General features: G+C 35.2%; 2 protein-coding genes across 4 annotated transcripts in view; one reads left to right on the forward strand and one right to left on the reverse strand.

Annotated features, from left to right (window-relative positions):
* LOC105210728 (uncharacterized) overlaps window positions 1-18,372 on the reverse strand; it is a 256,763-nt gene that overhangs the window by 224,633 nt on the left and 13,758 nt on the right. The gene's annotated exons all lie outside the window — the stretch shown is intronic.
* On the forward strand, window positions 3,147-4,072 carry LOC105208847 (C-type lectin 37Db-like). Its single transcript, XM_011178915.3, has 3 exons — window positions 3,147-3,310; window positions 3,380-3,432; window positions 3,495-4,072. Exons 1-3 carry the CDS (start codon window positions 3,229-3,231, stop codon window positions 4,023-4,025), a joined length of 666 nt encoding a protein of 221 aa, XP_011177217.1. The 5' UTR covers window positions 3,147-3,228; the 3' UTR covers window positions 4,026-4,072.

Below are 18,372 nucleotides of genomic sequence, written 5' to 3' on the forward strand. Positions count from 1 at the left end.
CAAATTGGTAATAAAATGGTGTTTTTACAATATTATTAGATTATAAGAATTAACAAGTAGGGAAGGCCTAAGTTCGGGTGCAACCGAACATTTTATACTCTCGCAATTTATTTATTAAATTTTATTTATATAAAACACAATTTGCCCCACATATTCGTCATATATGTATGTATATGGTATAAAATCCATTAAAAGTTGGAAACCAAAATTAGGTATATGGGAGCTAGTTGAAGTTATGACCCGATTTCACCCATTTTTGGCACCGAGACATATTATGTGCCGAAAAATATTCCCCATAAGTTTCTTCAAAATTTCTGAGAGACTTACCTACATTTTCGGTAAAAAAAGGATTAGAAGCGCTGAGATCCTCATATTCGATATATGGGGCCTTGAAAACTTATGGTCCGATTTCGGTGATTTGTTCCGATATCTTGACTAGTGCTTACTGCATATACATATTATAAATTAAACGATTCAAATCGCCTTCAAGGTTCTGGTATATGAAAATTAGGCGTGGTTGTGAACCGATTTCGTCTTCATTAATTTTTGTAACATATCAAATCTCATTGAAATCGGTCGAGTAATTTCGGAGATATGGTTTTTGACCCATAAGTGGGCGGTGCCACACCCATTTAAAATTTTGTATACTAATTTGAGGGCAGCCCTTCTGTGCCTTCTTTATAATGAAATTTCTGGTGGTTTTCCTTACTGAGTTAAAGCATTTTTAGTATTTTTCAACTCCACTCTTCACTCTAATCTCTTTGGGTCTTACCAACTTTGTTGCGAGAGTATAATTAATGATGGTTTGACAGCAAGTACATATTCAAGTCAAGTCCAAATAATTTATACAGTAAATGACTATTAGAAAACTGAGAATTATATAAAATGAAATGGTTATATAGACCAGTTCAATGTCAAGACTTATTTGAGATGAACTCCACTTGACAGCCCACCGTCGATGAACTGGTCTTCCGTGTGGTCAGAGTTGGTCTGTCGAATGCCCCACAGAATTTTGTAGAGTCTCAATAGTTTTAGTTTAATTTTAGTTTGGTTTGTTTGAAATACATCATGCCTTTACAAAAAAAGTATATATGTTTTAGAAAAATAATTTCAAATTTCAAAACTTGTAATAGCCGTAATGTGCTTTTAATCTCTTGTGCATTATTTATTAAAAAGAAATAGAAATATTGTGCTATTAATAACTGAAAATGTGTGTGATTATAAATTGAAAATTAATTTGCTAATGTACAAACCAATTATTTTTATTATTTGAAAATACTGATAAATAGAGAGATTGTCTTGACTCTCTGACCTTAAGCTATTTTATATGCATGCTTATCGCTAACGTTGTTTCTATATTGCTTTTAAATATTATATGTTATTTTTTATTGTTTTCTTTGAACTACTATATATACAGGGTTTAACATTAACAGAAACGGCGCACCGAATCTCACTTCTGGGTTAAGTAACAATGTTTCGTCGTACGTGTGTGTAGTTTTCGGTTTGTAAGTGAATGGGTTTCGGAAATATATTTATAAATCTAACAAATAACAAGTAAGGAAAAGCTAAGTTCGGGTGCAACCGAACATATTGCTATAGTTTTATTATGATATCATACAATTTGGCCCATATATTCGGCATAAAGTCCAATAGAATAAGGAAAAGCATCATATACATATAGTGTATAAGGGCTGAGATAATTCCTGAACAGATTTCACTCATTTCACCACCAAGGTATATCTCACATATTAACTAATATATGCGAAATAAATCCCACCGTATTTTAAAAAAAAAACCTATAATTAAGTATATGGGAGCCATTGGAAGTTATGACCCGATTTTAAAAATTTTTGGAACAGAGACATACAATAGAAAAAAAATTTATTCTGAATTAAATTAAGATATCTGAGAAATTTACCGATATTTCCGTTGAAAAATTACTCTTATGCACTCAGTTCTTCATGTTCGATATCTGGGGCCTTGAAAAGTATAGTCCGATTTCGGCAATTTCTTCACAAGTAGTGCAGTGCCACAGATCATATACAGTACTTTTGTAAAGTTTTATTTCGCAAACTTCATTGGTTCCTTATGTATATATTATAAAGTAAAGGAATAAGATGGAGTTCAAAATTGAGTTATATGGGAAGTTGTCGTGGTTGTGAACTGTTTTCGTCCATTTTCCACACATGTCACCAGGGTGTCAAGAAAATATTATATACCGAATTTCATTGAAATCTGTTCAGTAGTTCTTGAGATATGGTTTTTGACCCATAAGTGGGCGATGCCACGCCCAATTTTCCATTTTGTAAAAAAATATGAGTGCAACTTCTTTCTGCAATTTCTCTGATAAAATGTAGTGTTTCTGATGTTTTCCATTAGTGAGTTAGCGCACTTTTAGTAATTTTCAACCCAACCTTTGTATGGGAAGTGGGCGTGGTTATTACGCGATTTGAACTATTTTCATGGTGTGTGTTGTGGTACGTAAGGGAACCGACTGCAGAAAATTTGGTTTATATAGCTGTATAGGTTTCCGAGATATATAAAAAAAACCTATCAGTGGGCGGGACCACGCCCACTTTCGCAAAGAAATTACACCCAAATATACCCCTCCCTAATGTGATCCTCTGTACCAAATTTTACTTTCATAACTTTTTTATGGCTTAGTTATGACACTTTATAGGTTTTCGGTTTTCGCCATTTTGTGGGCGTGGCAGTGCCCGATTTCGCCCATTTTCAATATCAATCCCCTCAGGGTGCCGAGGAATATGTGTACCAAATTTCATTAAGATATCTCAATTTTTACTCAAGTTTTCGCTTGCACTGTCAGACAGACATCCGAATTTCGAATCCTCTTGTCATCCTGATCATTTATGTATATATACATAACCCCATATCTAATTCGTTCAGTTTTATGACTTACAAACAACCGTTATGTGAACAAAACTATAATACTCTCTCAGCAACTATCGTTGCTAGAGTATAAAAAGCACATGATTTTTTATACCAAACTTGAAGGTATCACACCCTGTATTAGTGGGTTTGCTTGCAAATTTCGCAACATGAAATTCATGCAATTTTTTGTTTATGCTTTATTCTACATATGCTATTATCGTTTATTTTATTTTTTTATTCTGTACTTATAAAGAATTTGCGCTACACCGTAGTAAAGTAGAGCGCATCTACACTAACATTTAAGTGCTTCATTCAAGTAAAATCATTAAAGCTGAAATGATGCATTTTATACAAATTTCTTTAATATTTCTAAATATTGTTGCTATTTTCGTGAGCAGTTCTGACTCTGCTGAAACCGGTAAGAACGTAAAAAAATATTAAATACTAAGACCGTTATACAATACAAATGCATTTAAAATACTTTTAGATCCCTTTATACAAATCGGTAAAAAGTACTACTTCATCAATGACTTATTGAAGGTGAGTGTGATGTACTATACATTTACAATTATTACTTCTAATGAAAACAAATCTCTGAATAGATGAACTGGTTTGCAGCTTCCGATTATTGTCGCAAACTTGGCGGTGATTTGGCGACCATTGAATCGCATGAAGAATTACTGGCACTGCAAGAATATATTTTATCCAAACGGGTTAGGCTACGACAACTTTGGATTGACGGCAATGATTTGGCAAAAGAAGGAGTATTTGTGTCACACACCACTGGACTACCTTTAACCTACACTAACTGGTATAACAATAATCCAAGAGATACCAACAATGAAGATTGCGTTGAAGTTGTTTTACAATTAAAAGACACACAACTTCTAATGAATGACAATAAATGTGAATTTGAATTCCATGCGATTTGTCAGTATCGCGTACCTATCATGCAAAAGAGTAGAAGGGAAATCTGTGTGCCCATTACTAAAAACGTGCACTGTATGCTGCGAGACTTAGCTGAGGCTTTTACAGAGGCAGCCGATATGTTTCAGTCATGTTCGCAGCCGGTTCGGTGCTCAACATCACCTCGAACTAGCGTGTTTTATAAAAATTTCCAATTGAACTATTAAATAAAAGAGCGCCAGAGTATGTCAATTTATGAAGGATACAAAACAAAGCTTGTCAAATGTTTTAATTAGTTTCAATTGTATAATGTTTATATGTAGTTGTCCAAATAAATTCATCAATTTCAATTTCAATTTCGTAAATAAAGATCATCGATCTTATCTGCACGAATCTGAATTTCTTCAAAATATCTGAGATATTTTTATTTACAATCACTGAGGCCCTCATGTTCGATATATGGGGCCTTGAAAACTTATGGTCCGATTTTTTTAATTTTTAGAAGAGCGATGTCACACTATAAATGTCGTTTTTATGCAAAGTTCTGTTCCGATATGTTCACTAGTGCTTACTTTATATATTGTTAAGTAAACGATTCAGATCGACTTCAAACTTCTGGTATAAAGCAAGTAGGCGTGGTTGTGCACCGATTTGGCCTATTTCCATGACATATCATTGGGATGTCAGGAAAATATTCTGAGACAAATTTAATTAAAATTGTTCGAGCATTTTCGGAGATATGATTTTTGACCCATAAGTGGGCGGGACCACACCAATTTAAGGGGCACACCTAGTGTGAAATTTCAAAAAAATCGATATCTCAAATAGTTTTTGAATACGATCATTTTATCTTTAAACGCGTTTTTCTCGAGCTGCAGTAATTACTCAAAAACAAATGATCCAATTATATCGAATTTTTTTTTACTTGTTCTGTATATAGTTCTCCGTACAAACCTATCGATTTTTGATGTGATCAAAAAATCGAATTTTGGCAGTCCAAAAACGACCAAAATTTCGACTATTTTTTTTTAAACGCCGCCATATTGTCAATTTTTGATTTTTTTTATCGTAGGTCATTTTACAGACAATATTATCTAGTTTAACGAGAATTTTTTTTTAGATTTCATCCACGGAGAAGGCCGGAATCATTGCAGCAGTGAAGGACCTTTTTTTTGCCGCGTTTTTTTGTTTTTTCAAAAATTTCACTGTATATTCTTGAAACATGTATGAATATATTCTTAAAATTTTGAAATAATTGATGAAGTATTTTTTTAATAAAAATTCCAAAAATCACCTTTTTTTAAGACATTACACACGGTGTGCCCTTTAAAATTTTGTATACCAATTTGAATGCAGCTCTTCCGTACCTTCTTTATGATGAAATTTCAAGTATCTGGTGTTTCCTTTACTGAATTTTTAGAAGTTTTCAACACAACCTTTGTATGGCAGGTAGGTGTGGTTATAATCCGATTTTCACCATTTTTGTGCTGTATAAGGAAGTGCCTGAAGAAAATGACTCCTAAAAGTTTCGCTGATATACCTTTAGTTGTTTACGAGATTTATACAAAAAGTAGGAAGCGAGGCCACGTTCACTTCTCCAAAGAAATTACATCCAAATATGCCCTTTTATAGTGCGTTTCTTTGAACCAAATTTTATTTTCATAGCTTAGTTATGGCACTTTATGTGTTTTCGGTTTTCGCCATTTTGTGGGCGTGGCAGTGGTCCGATTTCGCCCATCTTCGAAAGCAACCTTTCTATGGTGCCAAGAAGCACGTGTACCAAGTGGCTAGGATTCTTCATGCAGCTCACGACTTTCGGTTTGAGACCATGTATCTTCTGGCCAGCTAACAGACAACCGTTTGGAGATGAGTTAAAGTGAGAAAGTGAAGTACGCTTCTGCGTTTGCGTGTGTAGGGTTTAGAACGCATCACATACAAAAAACCTCCCCAATGAAAAATCAAATGGAGTTGCCATCTGATTGGATTTATTTTTTTGCAAAAGAATTGTTAAAACCGAAACAATATTACAAAGTGGTATCAAATGAAAGGTGTTTCAGAAATTTTAAACTCTAAAAAATTAGCTTGTTCTTTATGAACAAATACAGAGTTTTTTTAGACTTGTGGTTTTCAAAAAGAAATAAAACGCATATAATTTAATTTTAGGGCCAAGAATTTAGCTTTATTATTAAGATAAGGATTTGCTTATATGTTTCAAAAATAATTTCAGGCAAGTAACCCTGCCTCGCATAAAACTCTAGCCGAGAGGTCATATTTTCGAACAATTTTTGGAGCAATTGGGGCCTTGTGTCAACTAGAAACGTTGTTCCGAAATAATGGCAAACCAAAGTGGTATAAATCAAGTATCAAAGAGCTGTCAAAAGCCGAACTCCGAAAAAAGTATTGCCCCACGTCTTAAGAAGTTAGGTGAGTTTCAGAGGCTAAAAACAAGGGTAGTTTTAATTTTTTTTAAATATATACAATCGTTTATTAAATTTAAATAATTTCGCGTATCAAAGATACATGTTTGAAGAGTATTTTGTGAAATTTTTATTTAAAAATTGCGAATACTCAGCCGTTGGCACTTCAACTCCCATGACGTGTCCAAAACAAGGTCTTGCGGTGGATATCATAACTAATGATTGGTTCTTCTAAAAACAATAAACCAAAAATATTTCGATAGTATATGGCTAAATCTAGTTACGAAGGAAAAAAGAAAATATTGAAATTTGAATATTTGACAGAATTTAACCAAAACACTCACATTTTTCGTCAAATTTTCGGCATATATTGGTTCGAAAAAATAGTTATAATAACAATATAAAAAATCGTTCGTTCATTAACTAGATAATGTTATTCGAAAGATGTGTACAAAATTTGAACAAAATCGCTGCATAATTTTTTGAGTTATCGTGTCCACCGACTTGAAACAATTAGTTTTGAGATAAAAGCGTTTAAAGTTTCACATTCGTACTGACGTGGATGGTAGGCGGAATTTCCTAAGGGTACATCTTTTAGAATATTACTCGGATTAATTTAATATTTTTGAACAATATTTTAAATATATTGCATTATTTAATAAGACAAAATTTTTATACCCTGAACAGGGTATATTAAGTTTGTCACGAAGTTTGTAACACCCAGAAGGAAGCGACGGAGGCCCTATAAAGTATATATATATATATAAATGTTCAGTATGTTGAACTGAGTCGATTTAGCCATGTCCATCTGTCTGTCTGTCTGTATATATACGAACTAGTCGTTCAGTTTTTAAAATATCGTTTTGAAATTTTGCAGATGTTATTTTCTTTTCAATAAGCTGCTCATTTGTCGGAACTGCCGATATCGGACCACTATATCATATAGCTGCCATACAAACCGAAAGATCGGAATCAATGGCTTGTATGGAAAACTTCCGCATTTTACTACAAATCTTCACGAAATTTGGTGTGAGTTATTGTTCATAGAAATAATTTAATCTCCGAAAAAAATGTTCAGATCGGTTCACTATAGCATATAGCTGCCATACAAACCGAACGATCGGAATCAATGGCTTGTATGGACAACTTCCGCATTTTACTACATATCTTCACGAAATTTGGTGTGAGTTATTGTTCATAGAAATAATTTAATCTTCGAAAAAAATTGTTCAGATCGGTTCACTATAGCATATAGCTGCCATACAAACCGAACGATCGGAATCAATGGCTTGTATGGAAAACTTCCACATTTTACTACATATCTTCACGAAATTTGGTGTGAGTTATTGCCCATAGAAATAATTTAATCTCCGAAAAAATTGTTCAGATCGGTTCACTATAGCATATAGCTGCCATACAAACCGCACGATCGGAATGAATGGCTTGTATGGAAAATTTTCGCATTTGACGTGGTATCTTCACGAAATTTGACATGGATTATTGCTTAAGGTAATAATATAATCTTCGAAGAAATTGTTTAGATCGGTTAACTATATAACCTTAATATTTCTAGCAAACAACCCGGCTAAAAAGAATTAGTAAAATGTTTTCTTTTATTTTTACTTAGTTTTTCTTACGTCTTTAGATTTGCTTAAACACATACATAGTTACTAAAAGAAATGCACCTGTGAAGGGTATATTAGATTCGGTACAGCCGAAGTCAACGTTTTTTCTTGTTTTGTTTTTCAAATTTTGAAATTTTGAAACCCACCCGTTTTCAATATTGTTTTATAAAATAACAATGCCTAAATCTTTTCTTTTCTATTCTGATGTTTATTGTTTCTTTTTCAGATTAATTGGAAACTGTATTGATTTAAACTTCCACTTTCTCACATATATTCGATTTTATATTTTCAATAAATCAAATTTCTCATTAACACAATTTTTCTATCATATTTTTCACCACCACACTTGATTGCCTTTTTCCATTTATTTATGCGCAAAATATTAATTCCAACGAGTGCAGCCAGCCAGCCATCTAGCAAACAGTCGAACTTAATCCCTTAAGATTTCCTGCGCACACACACAAATCCGCTTAAAAATCTTTACAACACTCCCATACACTGCATGCATACACTTAAATTATACTCAATCAAATATAAAGCATTTCCTTGAAATATCCTATTCGTTTAGCAAAACAACAACTGTTACAATATTATTTGCATTTTAATGGTTGGAAAATATGTATGTAAATCAACACACACATATACATGCCAACACATGCATTTTTGTATTAAAATGTATATATGTATGTACGTGTAAGTTACCGTTGTAACGAGCGACATACCATTTAGAGGAATAAATGTAAAGAAAAATAAAGCGAAATCTCGTTTTTCTCACCCAGCCACCAATTTTCGGTATATTTGCATACAAAAACTTTTCATTCGCCAAATGCAAGTAACTCGGCGAGAGAATTTCAACGAAAATATTTTCCACAATAAAGTTACAAACAACTTCTGCCATAGAATGCAAAGTGTTGCAGGCGACAAAAAACCAACATTTATATGTATATGTGTGTGTGTGTGTATGCAAGTGTGAGTCGTATTTATTTCAAGAAACTAAAACTATGCACTTCCTGCGACACACAAGGCCACACAGTGGTAGTGTGCCACATACCGGCAGCCGTTGCCATTGCGACGTCGATGACTTAACTTGAGGCGACGAGACTCGGTGTGTGTGTGTGTAGTTTAACAGTAATATGTACGACAACAGCACGCTGCAGGGTGTTTCGAGTGGTGTGACCGGTGAGCAGCAAGAGGAAGAGGGGTAAGGCGTAGTGGAGGACTATGGCAGGCGAATGCTGTTATTTGCGCTTTAGCTGCAAGCGTGATTCTGTTGCTTTTTTCCTCAGCGGCGCTGCATGCGCATTTACTGTTTTGATTTTTTGCTTATATTTGTTGTTGTTGTTTTTGTGTTTTGATTTTTTCATTTTTCGGTTTATTTTTAGTACAATTTTCGCTTGGCTTATTTGTGCCCAAGCCCGCTGCTCGAGTTGAGAATTTTACACTTTTGCACTTAAATCCGGAAGCAAAGCTGCTTAAGCGGCGCAAATTGGCCAACGCGCTTAGGGCACACAGCAACAACAATTGTAATAACAACAACAACAAACGTCGAATACTCACTAGGGCACAGTTGCCACACACCGACAACACAATTTGCACTTGCCCTACGCCACACCACGATGGCACTTACAGCAGCAGCAGCAGCCGCGACAAATGCCAGACGAAGAGTAGAACAACAACAACAACAACAAGAAGAGCAAGAACGAGGACGACGACTATGCGACATTTAAGACAAAGCCAGCGCTAGAGAGCGAACGTAAATGCAATGATCATAAGTGGATGAGTGGGCAGCGAACGGATAGCGGCATTGCACGTCAAGTGGCATAACAACAACAGCAACAACAACCGCACAAATGCGCGCATTCACAAATTCACAGCCGTTTCCGGATTTCCGTGCGTACTTCAAGTATTTCCATACGCGCGTACAGTCAAATTGTGGCAACAAAGGCATAGCAATAAAGCCAACAACAATAACAATAACAGCAATAGCAACAACAGTAACAACAACAGCAATAGCAACAACAGTAACAACGGTGTATACGACAGCGCTTTAGCCGCCAACAGTAGAGCAATTTTACCGACAATGCGCACCGCGCCACCCAAACACACACATACATACAACACACATTTTACGGTACCCGTAACGCTTACTGTTTGCGTACACAGCACAGCACACAAGCAAAGCGAAAGGCAACCAAACAAAATGCGAAAACCGTAAAGAAATGCTGTTGTGCATTGAGAATATGGTATTCCATTCGCTTATTTTTTCGCCATTGAATATTTCCTGGATTTTCTGTAGCGCGAAATAGGCAACAGACATTGCATGTTTACCAACGGAAATGACAATGTGCGGACAGCGTGGGTGCGGTAAATGGCGGACAACATATTTCTCCACGAGCCACTGGTATATATTCGAGTTATGGAACAAATTGAACAATAAATTTATAATTTGAAAAAAAGTTTGATGGCAGCGTCATCTAACGGATTTTTTTATGATCACTAAGTGGACTCAACTTTTAAATAATTTTTCAGAAGATTTCAGAGATAATAAACCTACAATGCAGACAAGAGACATGTAGGTATAAGCCAAAATATTAAGGAAATTTCAGATCTTCGGATTGCTACAGTTCAATAAGGATTGCTGACACCGGATACCGATTCATAAGAATGAATTAAAGTTTTCTGAAAAAATAAAATAAGTGTAAAACTAACCTTCAGAGATTTTTTAATTTTTTCCACCATTTTAGTTGAGAAAATACTACATACAAAAGGTTTTTCAATAGGGACGCTACAAATGTTTACCTATAGGGACAGCAAACACAATTTATTTCCTGCTCTTTTGACATTTCCCTTCAGTAAGGTTTGCCATTTCATCATGAAAAGATAAACGATCCAACAACGAGTCGAAAATATTAAAATTTATTACAGAAATTCGGAGTCAGTGGCCTCAACTCTAAAGCGCTACGTCCAATTTATGATGAAGCTCATTTCTGGCTGAATTCCTTCGTCAATAAGCAAAATATGCGTTATTGGTCAGGCAGCAATTCACACGTACTCCATCATGAGTCACCATTGCATTCCGAAAAAATTAGAGTTTGGTGCGGTTTATGGGCCGGCGGCGTCTGTTTGTGATGATCAAGACCGGCACGTTACTGTGAAAGGTAATCAATGATAACCGAATATTTTTTGCCCGAATTGGACGATATGAACTTGGAGAATATGTGGTTCCAATGGGACGGCGCCACAAGCCACAAGCCAAGCCAAGTCGGTCCTGCGGTTTGACGCCGTTGGACTATTTCCTGAGGGGCTACGTCACGTCTATGGTCTATGTTGAACGTGAAATTTTCGCAGTATCAACCGATTTATGCTTGAAAACCATCAAAAATTGAGTTCAGGTTCTGGACTGCTGCAAGCGCGTCCGTGGTGGCCATGCAAAAGAAATCGAATTTCATACATAATGGCATCGAATGTACTTTTACAGGAATAAAGAATTTCATTGATATCCCAAATGATGTTAGTTCTATCTTCTGTAAATTACATATGCTTCAGAAATTTCCTAAATCTCTCGGAAAGGATTGAAAGTTTCAAGAGACGCACAAGAAATGTAAGCTAATATATCAAGATCTCATCCACAAAATGTGTAGATCGCGTTAGATCCGATTTTATGGAACTGATCAATTTGAGAATAATTTGAAGACTTATTACCTCATTGCTCTATTTCTTCTTTTTTAAGCCTATGCTTTCCTCAAGACCATGTCCATGTCCATTTATATAAATCTCAATGGACGAAATTGTCAAGAGAGGCGTAAAACTGTCATCTGAAAGCGTAAACGACGTAGGTAAACCCATGCACTGCCTATATGTTGAACAAGACGGGAACTTGTTAAAAAAGTTCAAATCCGCAAAAGTCATGTGCAAAGCGGTAGATCAGAAATACACGAGGTTGTTACTAGCGCTCGATAAAAATATATGTAGGAACATGGTCGGCATACTCACTGGTCACAGTCTTGTGACGGCGCACGCCTACAAGATTGGACACACAGAATACGAAGAATGCAGAAAAAGAATGCAAAAAATGTCAAGAACAAGGTACCAGAGAAACAATGGAACATCTCTTGTGTGCTTATCTTGCAGTGTCAAGGCAACGGCTTCAGCACATGGGGGCTTCACAGTACGATAATCTGGACTACTTCACATTAACTACGTGACGCCACTCCATCTGGTATCGCCAAGGACCAAAATCGGTCTATGTGTGGCTTATTGCCTGCCAGATTAACCTAACCTAACCTATATAGATCTCAGAATTAGAAAAACTCAAGAATTTTTTATTGTTTTATGTTTTATAGTCTGGAATCATTGTATCGAAGGTCTTATATATTACAGATGAAATTTTGCACATCTGGAAACATTGACGTAAGATCAGACCAAAGGACCCTTTATTATATGACAGGTTAAAACTTAATCCAAATGCTCCGCCAACTCGCTTGAAGAGCAATTAAAATAAGTTCAAAGACCGATAAAAATAATTTAGGTTATGCCTAGTAAGTGGTCTCCTGAGAGATGTTTTCAACTTTACTAAAGAAGGCCTGAAATCATGAAAACAATCTGAAGTCGCTCTTCCAAGAAATACCATGGAACCCATTTACTTCAAACATGCCTAGATTTAATATGTGACATTATTCCTATTAATTCAGAACCCCAATACCGACATGTAAATACATCTGTACCAAAAATTTATCATCAAACCTTCCAAGAATCTTAATCTCAAACATCGCTAAAGGCCCCTAATTTGATGTAGTCATCATCTACAGCTAAAGGTTAATCCATATTATTCTTCAACTCTCTGCTAGAGTAAGATTATCACAGCAAGAGACGCGTAAATGAAATGCTAATTTGGGTGACCGCAAAGCGCGATTTTATTTGAGGTTAAGTGAGCTCAAGAAAAATACAAATTTTTATTTTTCGTCATAAGAAAATCAAATTAAGAGCTATATTTAAATGAGAACAACATAGTGTATTCATCAAAAAAATATTTAAAAGCCACATTGTTGCTACAAATTCTATAATCATTAGCATAGCATAGCATATGGCATATACTGTTATACATAGCGACTGTGGTGGATTTTGCTGCATGAAAAAAGAAATTCAATTTGTCTTTGATTAACTACACATTCCTTTTGATGTGATTGTGTTATACAGCGTTTAAATTTTATTTTGCCGCTCCTCATTGTTGTTGTTGTTATGGCTGCTCTTTCAGCAACTCAATTTACTTCCTGTTGCTTTTGTCCATTTTTGCAGTATTTCATATTTTTTATTGAAATTCTTCGTCTTCTTCAGCTGCTGCTGCTGCTGTTGCTTGTTTTTATTAGAAACAGTAGCGACGCCAAACTGATGACGAAAAGAATGCTGCCACACACATGCTCATATATTTTTGTGGTATAATGCATACACAAGCATCCACTCATATCTATACAGACACAAATGAGCATTTATCCCAATATATTTATACGCGTTTGCTTTAATACACCGTAGTATATCCTTGCATTCTATCCTTTACTCTTCTTGCCACACACACATGCATATGTTTGTTTGTTTGTATGTGTTTGCATTTTCTCTCTTACACTGTCTGTATTTGTAAGCATGTGTGCGAGTGTGTTTGTTGATTTCGTTATTTAAGTAAACTACCAAAGGGTGGTTTTGGGCGCATATCCTTGCTTGCACACACACACACACACATACTTACATATATCGTACAAGAATATGATGCTGTAAGCTTACGAAGTAACAGCAGAGCGTCCGCTATTGCCGCTAGCCATACATACTAAATACATGTGTATACACACTCTCATGTAAATATATACATAGATATATACAAAACTGTAGTCTACCAACAAGGCGTAATATAGTGAGGTACGCGCCATATTCCCTGCCAATTTCTTGTTGTTACCACCAATGTTTTTACCACTTTCGCCTGCTCTTAATATTATTGTTGATTTTTGTTGTTGTTTTTTTTTTTGTTATTTTTTTTTGTTGCTGTTGCCGTAAACATTTCTTTGTTGTTACCGAGTATTGCTTTGAAAGTACGCTTGATGCGCTCAATGCGCCACATTCGCTACACATATACATATATAAGTATGTAAGTACATATATACATATCCTACGGTGAGCTACGGCAAGTTAGCAAGTAACTCGAATTTTCAGAAGATACTAAGGCACACAAATATACACATATAATACATATATGCTCAACATTTGTTTGTTGCGCTTGTGTTGTTCGGTTCACCAATGTTGCACGTTGTAAATTACCGAAAACGTCGCAATAAAAGCGAAAGTGTAATATGCACACAAACGATTTTGCCATTTCACCATTTACCGTGGTAGAGTACCGTTTGGCGCTCGTGTGTGTCCGTACAGTGGTGCATATGCTGCATGTGTGATATAAAAGATTGCTGGATATAAATTTTTTTAGTGTTGAAACTATAACTTGAAAGCGTTTGACTATTTGATTACCTTTGTGGCAAGTCAGCGCTCAAAGAAATATTATTGAAATAAGCAGTTTTGGTTTATTGACCACATTTATGCACATATTTCTAAAGTTAAGAGGCAACTACGTCAATTTCAGAGGAACTCAAGTCGGTTATTTATCATATACACACAATACAGGATGCCTTTTCAAAGAGGTCTATCGTTTTCATCTAGCTCAAGCTTCCACCTTAGAACTTAGGATCCTGATTATAACAATAATTGCGAGAGAGAGGCAGGAAGAAATATTCCGAGTAGACATTTGAGAATGAACATAATTTGTTATCTCATTTATCTCTTCTCTGCTTGTCCTGCAGTGTTAAGGCAACGGCTTCAGCACTTGTGTTCTGCACAGTACGATAATCTGGAAGATATTTCGTTACTGAAACCACATAACATTTTGAAATTCGCGTCAAGCACAGGCATCCTAAAGAATGACTACTTCTCATTGACTACGTGACGCACTCCAACTGGTATCGCAAAGCACCAAAATTGGTCTATATGCGGCTTATTGTCCTACAAAACTAACCTAAACTAATCTATCATCTGGCAGCTGAAGAAAATGAGGAAAATGAGATTAAGGACAGTCTCGAAACAGAGCTTATGAAAGCACCGTTGCTTATATCTAGTTAATCAGTTAGTCCTAAGCATAAGCACCGTTTAATTATAAATTATTGTTATAAATATTATAGAGAGGTGATGGATCTCAAATGTTCTGGGAACAGCGAGAAACTCACCCAGTTCAAATTTGGCAAGAAGTGACTTAACTAAAGTTATTTTGTAAGCTCATAGCTAACATTCAATGTTATATGTTCGAAGAAGACAGAATAAGCCAGACGGATCAATAATAGCACACCATTTATTTCTTCCTAGAGCAATTTGGAGCCAATTGGTGAAACCAAGAGGAACCAGGTCACTCTCCACCTGATTCACCATTTTCAACGGAGTGGAGGACTTTCTCTTCCTCTGCTGCCGACAGCGGATACTGCATCAAACACTTTCAAAGCTGAAGTGCTTTCGTTCGTTGAAACAACATGAACTACCCACTATCTTTTTAATTCCTTGAACTATGTATGTCTATGTCGTCGTACAATTCGTACAGTCCATTGTTCCATTGTCTGCTGTATTCGCCGTTGCCAATTTTCGGAGGACTATAAGCAGCAAAACCTATCTCTTGAAACAACACCCACGTTTCTGGACCATAAAGCAGGACGGGAATAATAAACGAGTTGTAGAGTTTGGTTTTGGATCGTCGAGAGAGCTCTTTCAACTAACGAACTAGCCAATATTCATTATAAATGATCTCATCTCTCCGAAGATTATATAACAATTGATAGAGAAAGCCAGTAGTTATGATTAAAATGGAAAGGGCATTGATAAACGTGCTTCCAAGAAACCGAACACCCCAATTTATACAATGGTTACTTTGACGTACCCGATATGGAAATTTATCTCTCCGAGATCCATAAAACCATTAAAGAATCTTCCACTCAAAAACTCAAATCTCTGCCTCAAGCACAGACTAATGCAATTTTGTCATCAACCAGGTATGTTGATCCTGATTAAACCTCATTCGTCGAGAGAAACAATTCCGACTTTCCTCAAAATAGTATTAGTTGACAAGAATGGTTCGATCTCGTGTTTTATATCAAATATAATATATTTTGCGAATTTAAGGTTGTTACATGATTGAAAACATTTTGTATACCTTCGTATAATCACAATCGACACTGATATAAGAGCTCAATTGATTGTATTTTGTGAAACTGAGCTTCGAGACTGATCCTCGGGTCAAAGGTCATGAAGGAAACCGCTTGGATAGCTGTGAACGCCAGTTTTTTCTGATACCAAGAGGTTCTAGATCTTGTCTTTAAATAATTTTAATTTAAAAATACCGCTAGATGTCGCGAAAACTAAACAAATAAGGTTATCGAACTGTAACACTAAAATCAAGCCATTAACTACCACATTACCCCACTGTATGTTTAAAAATTAAATTTTATGGTTTAAACGAACTGAATAAATACCCGTCAACTATAAAACACACAGACACACACACACACATAAGCATTTACGAAGTCAGGTGAACATGAAACTTTGGCGTTTACGCTTTTAGTCGAAGTTAATTTTTTTTTGTTTTTTTTTTTTTTGGAAACCGAGGAAGAAAATATGCACTTTGTGTCGGCTAACAACAAGAGCTACAGCAAAAATGAGTAAATATGTTTGTAAGCACGTCTGCAAGAAATAGAAACATCAAGAGCGACAGCAAGTAGCGAGTAAGAATTTGCGAGCGCGCAACCTCAACAACCCAATGCGGATGTTTAAATAAGCAACAAAACAATAATAATGCATATATGTATGTATATAATATATGAGCTGATTCAAGGAAAAAGTGAGTTTTGCAGTTCTCTGGTATATATCTTCGCCGTTATTTATGGTGCATAGTTACAGCGAATAATTTAAAAAACAAGACATAATATAAATAAATAAATAAAAAATGCATGAAAAATGCAAAAAAAAATACAAAAAAATAAAAATAAAAAAATTAAATGAAAAAGGGTGGCAATAAGCGCCACCTGCAGCTGTAATAGCAAAACGCTACATATGTGTATATATATTTATGTGCAAGTATGTGGTTGCATGCTTGTATGTGTCCCAAAAATGTGGCACGAAAAGTTTGTCGCGAATTTTCGGCGTAAAAATAAAACATTTCCAACGTGGATGTGGGAGAAGTTGAAAAATAATATATTTATTTATATATGTATGTATGTATGTATGTATGTCTAAAAATAAATTGAAAAAATTACAAAAACAAAATTAAATACTCGACCAAAAAACACTTAAACACAACGCTTTGTTGTATGCAGTGTGAAAAAAAATATATTTTTAAGAGGAAATAACTACTGCCAAACCTGCTGGAAGTAAAATATATATACATATATGTACATATATACACGCCATGCAATTTCTGACAGGTGGGAGTCGCAAAAAAGCATACGAAATATATTGTAGCAAATGCTTACGTGCAGCTTATTGCATGGTTTTGCTGAAGGAAACATACGTCTCATGTTAGTTTGCTGCCAAAAAACTAATAAAAATCAGCAAAATAAAAAAAAAATAAAAAATATATAAGAAAATTGAAAAAATAATAATAATATAAATAAATAAAAAAAAATAAAAGAAAAAATTGAAAAATATTAAAAATGACTACAAAGCACTATATAAATAAACACAAACAATGTATTACATCATTTTGTGCTAACAAAATGATAGACGTGCAAAGCTTTAGCAACCGCTGAAGGCGACAAAAATGTGCGCAAAGACACCGGTGCAACCGTTGGGTGCTGCATTTTTCTTAGACACATACATATGAATGTGCTAGTATGTATATATGTACAAGCATGTTTGTAAGAGTATGCTGCTAGACTGTCACATACTTTGAGGCGCAAGCCAGCTTCATTACAAGTAAAATAGAGTTGAGTAGTGCTGGTGAAAAATAAAAAAAAAATAGAGGATAGACCACACAGAGCACAGTGACAGCCGATAACAGAGAGAATATCAAATAAACATACAAACAAATATATCATGTTGACAGAGATAGATGGTTGGTTGTAGTGGTGCAGAGCATGGTACAGTGACGCATAAAAATGTGACTAGTTGTTGGAAAAGATGGAAGATAGTCACAAGATTATGTAAGAAGAAGAAATATACAGATCCAAATATCCAATTTTCTTTGAGACTTCGAAATTAAGAATACAAATGTAAGAATAAAACCGTTTTCAATTCAATAGTTGGTTCCAAACCCGTTTGCTACCAAACTATAAGTGTTGGAAAAAGTTACACTTACCAGGATGATCCAATACTACAAAAGAGAAAACGAAAACTTAAGGAACAATCACGATTTTTTGCCTAGATAGCCTCCATTTAGCTTCAAAGATTTCTTCTTCTCTTAATTGGTCTGACAAAATACAAAATTCTTTCCAGCAATAAGCTGTCACACGGCTCAAAAACTT

Source organism: Zeugodacus cucurbitae, chromosome 4, assembly GCF_028554725.1.
Source record: "Zeugodacus cucurbitae isolate PBARC_wt_2022May chromosome 4, idZeuCucr1.2, whole genome shotgun sequence".
Lineage (NCBI taxonomy): Eukaryota > Metazoa > Arthropoda > Insecta > Diptera > Tephritidae > Zeugodacus > Zeugodacus cucurbitae.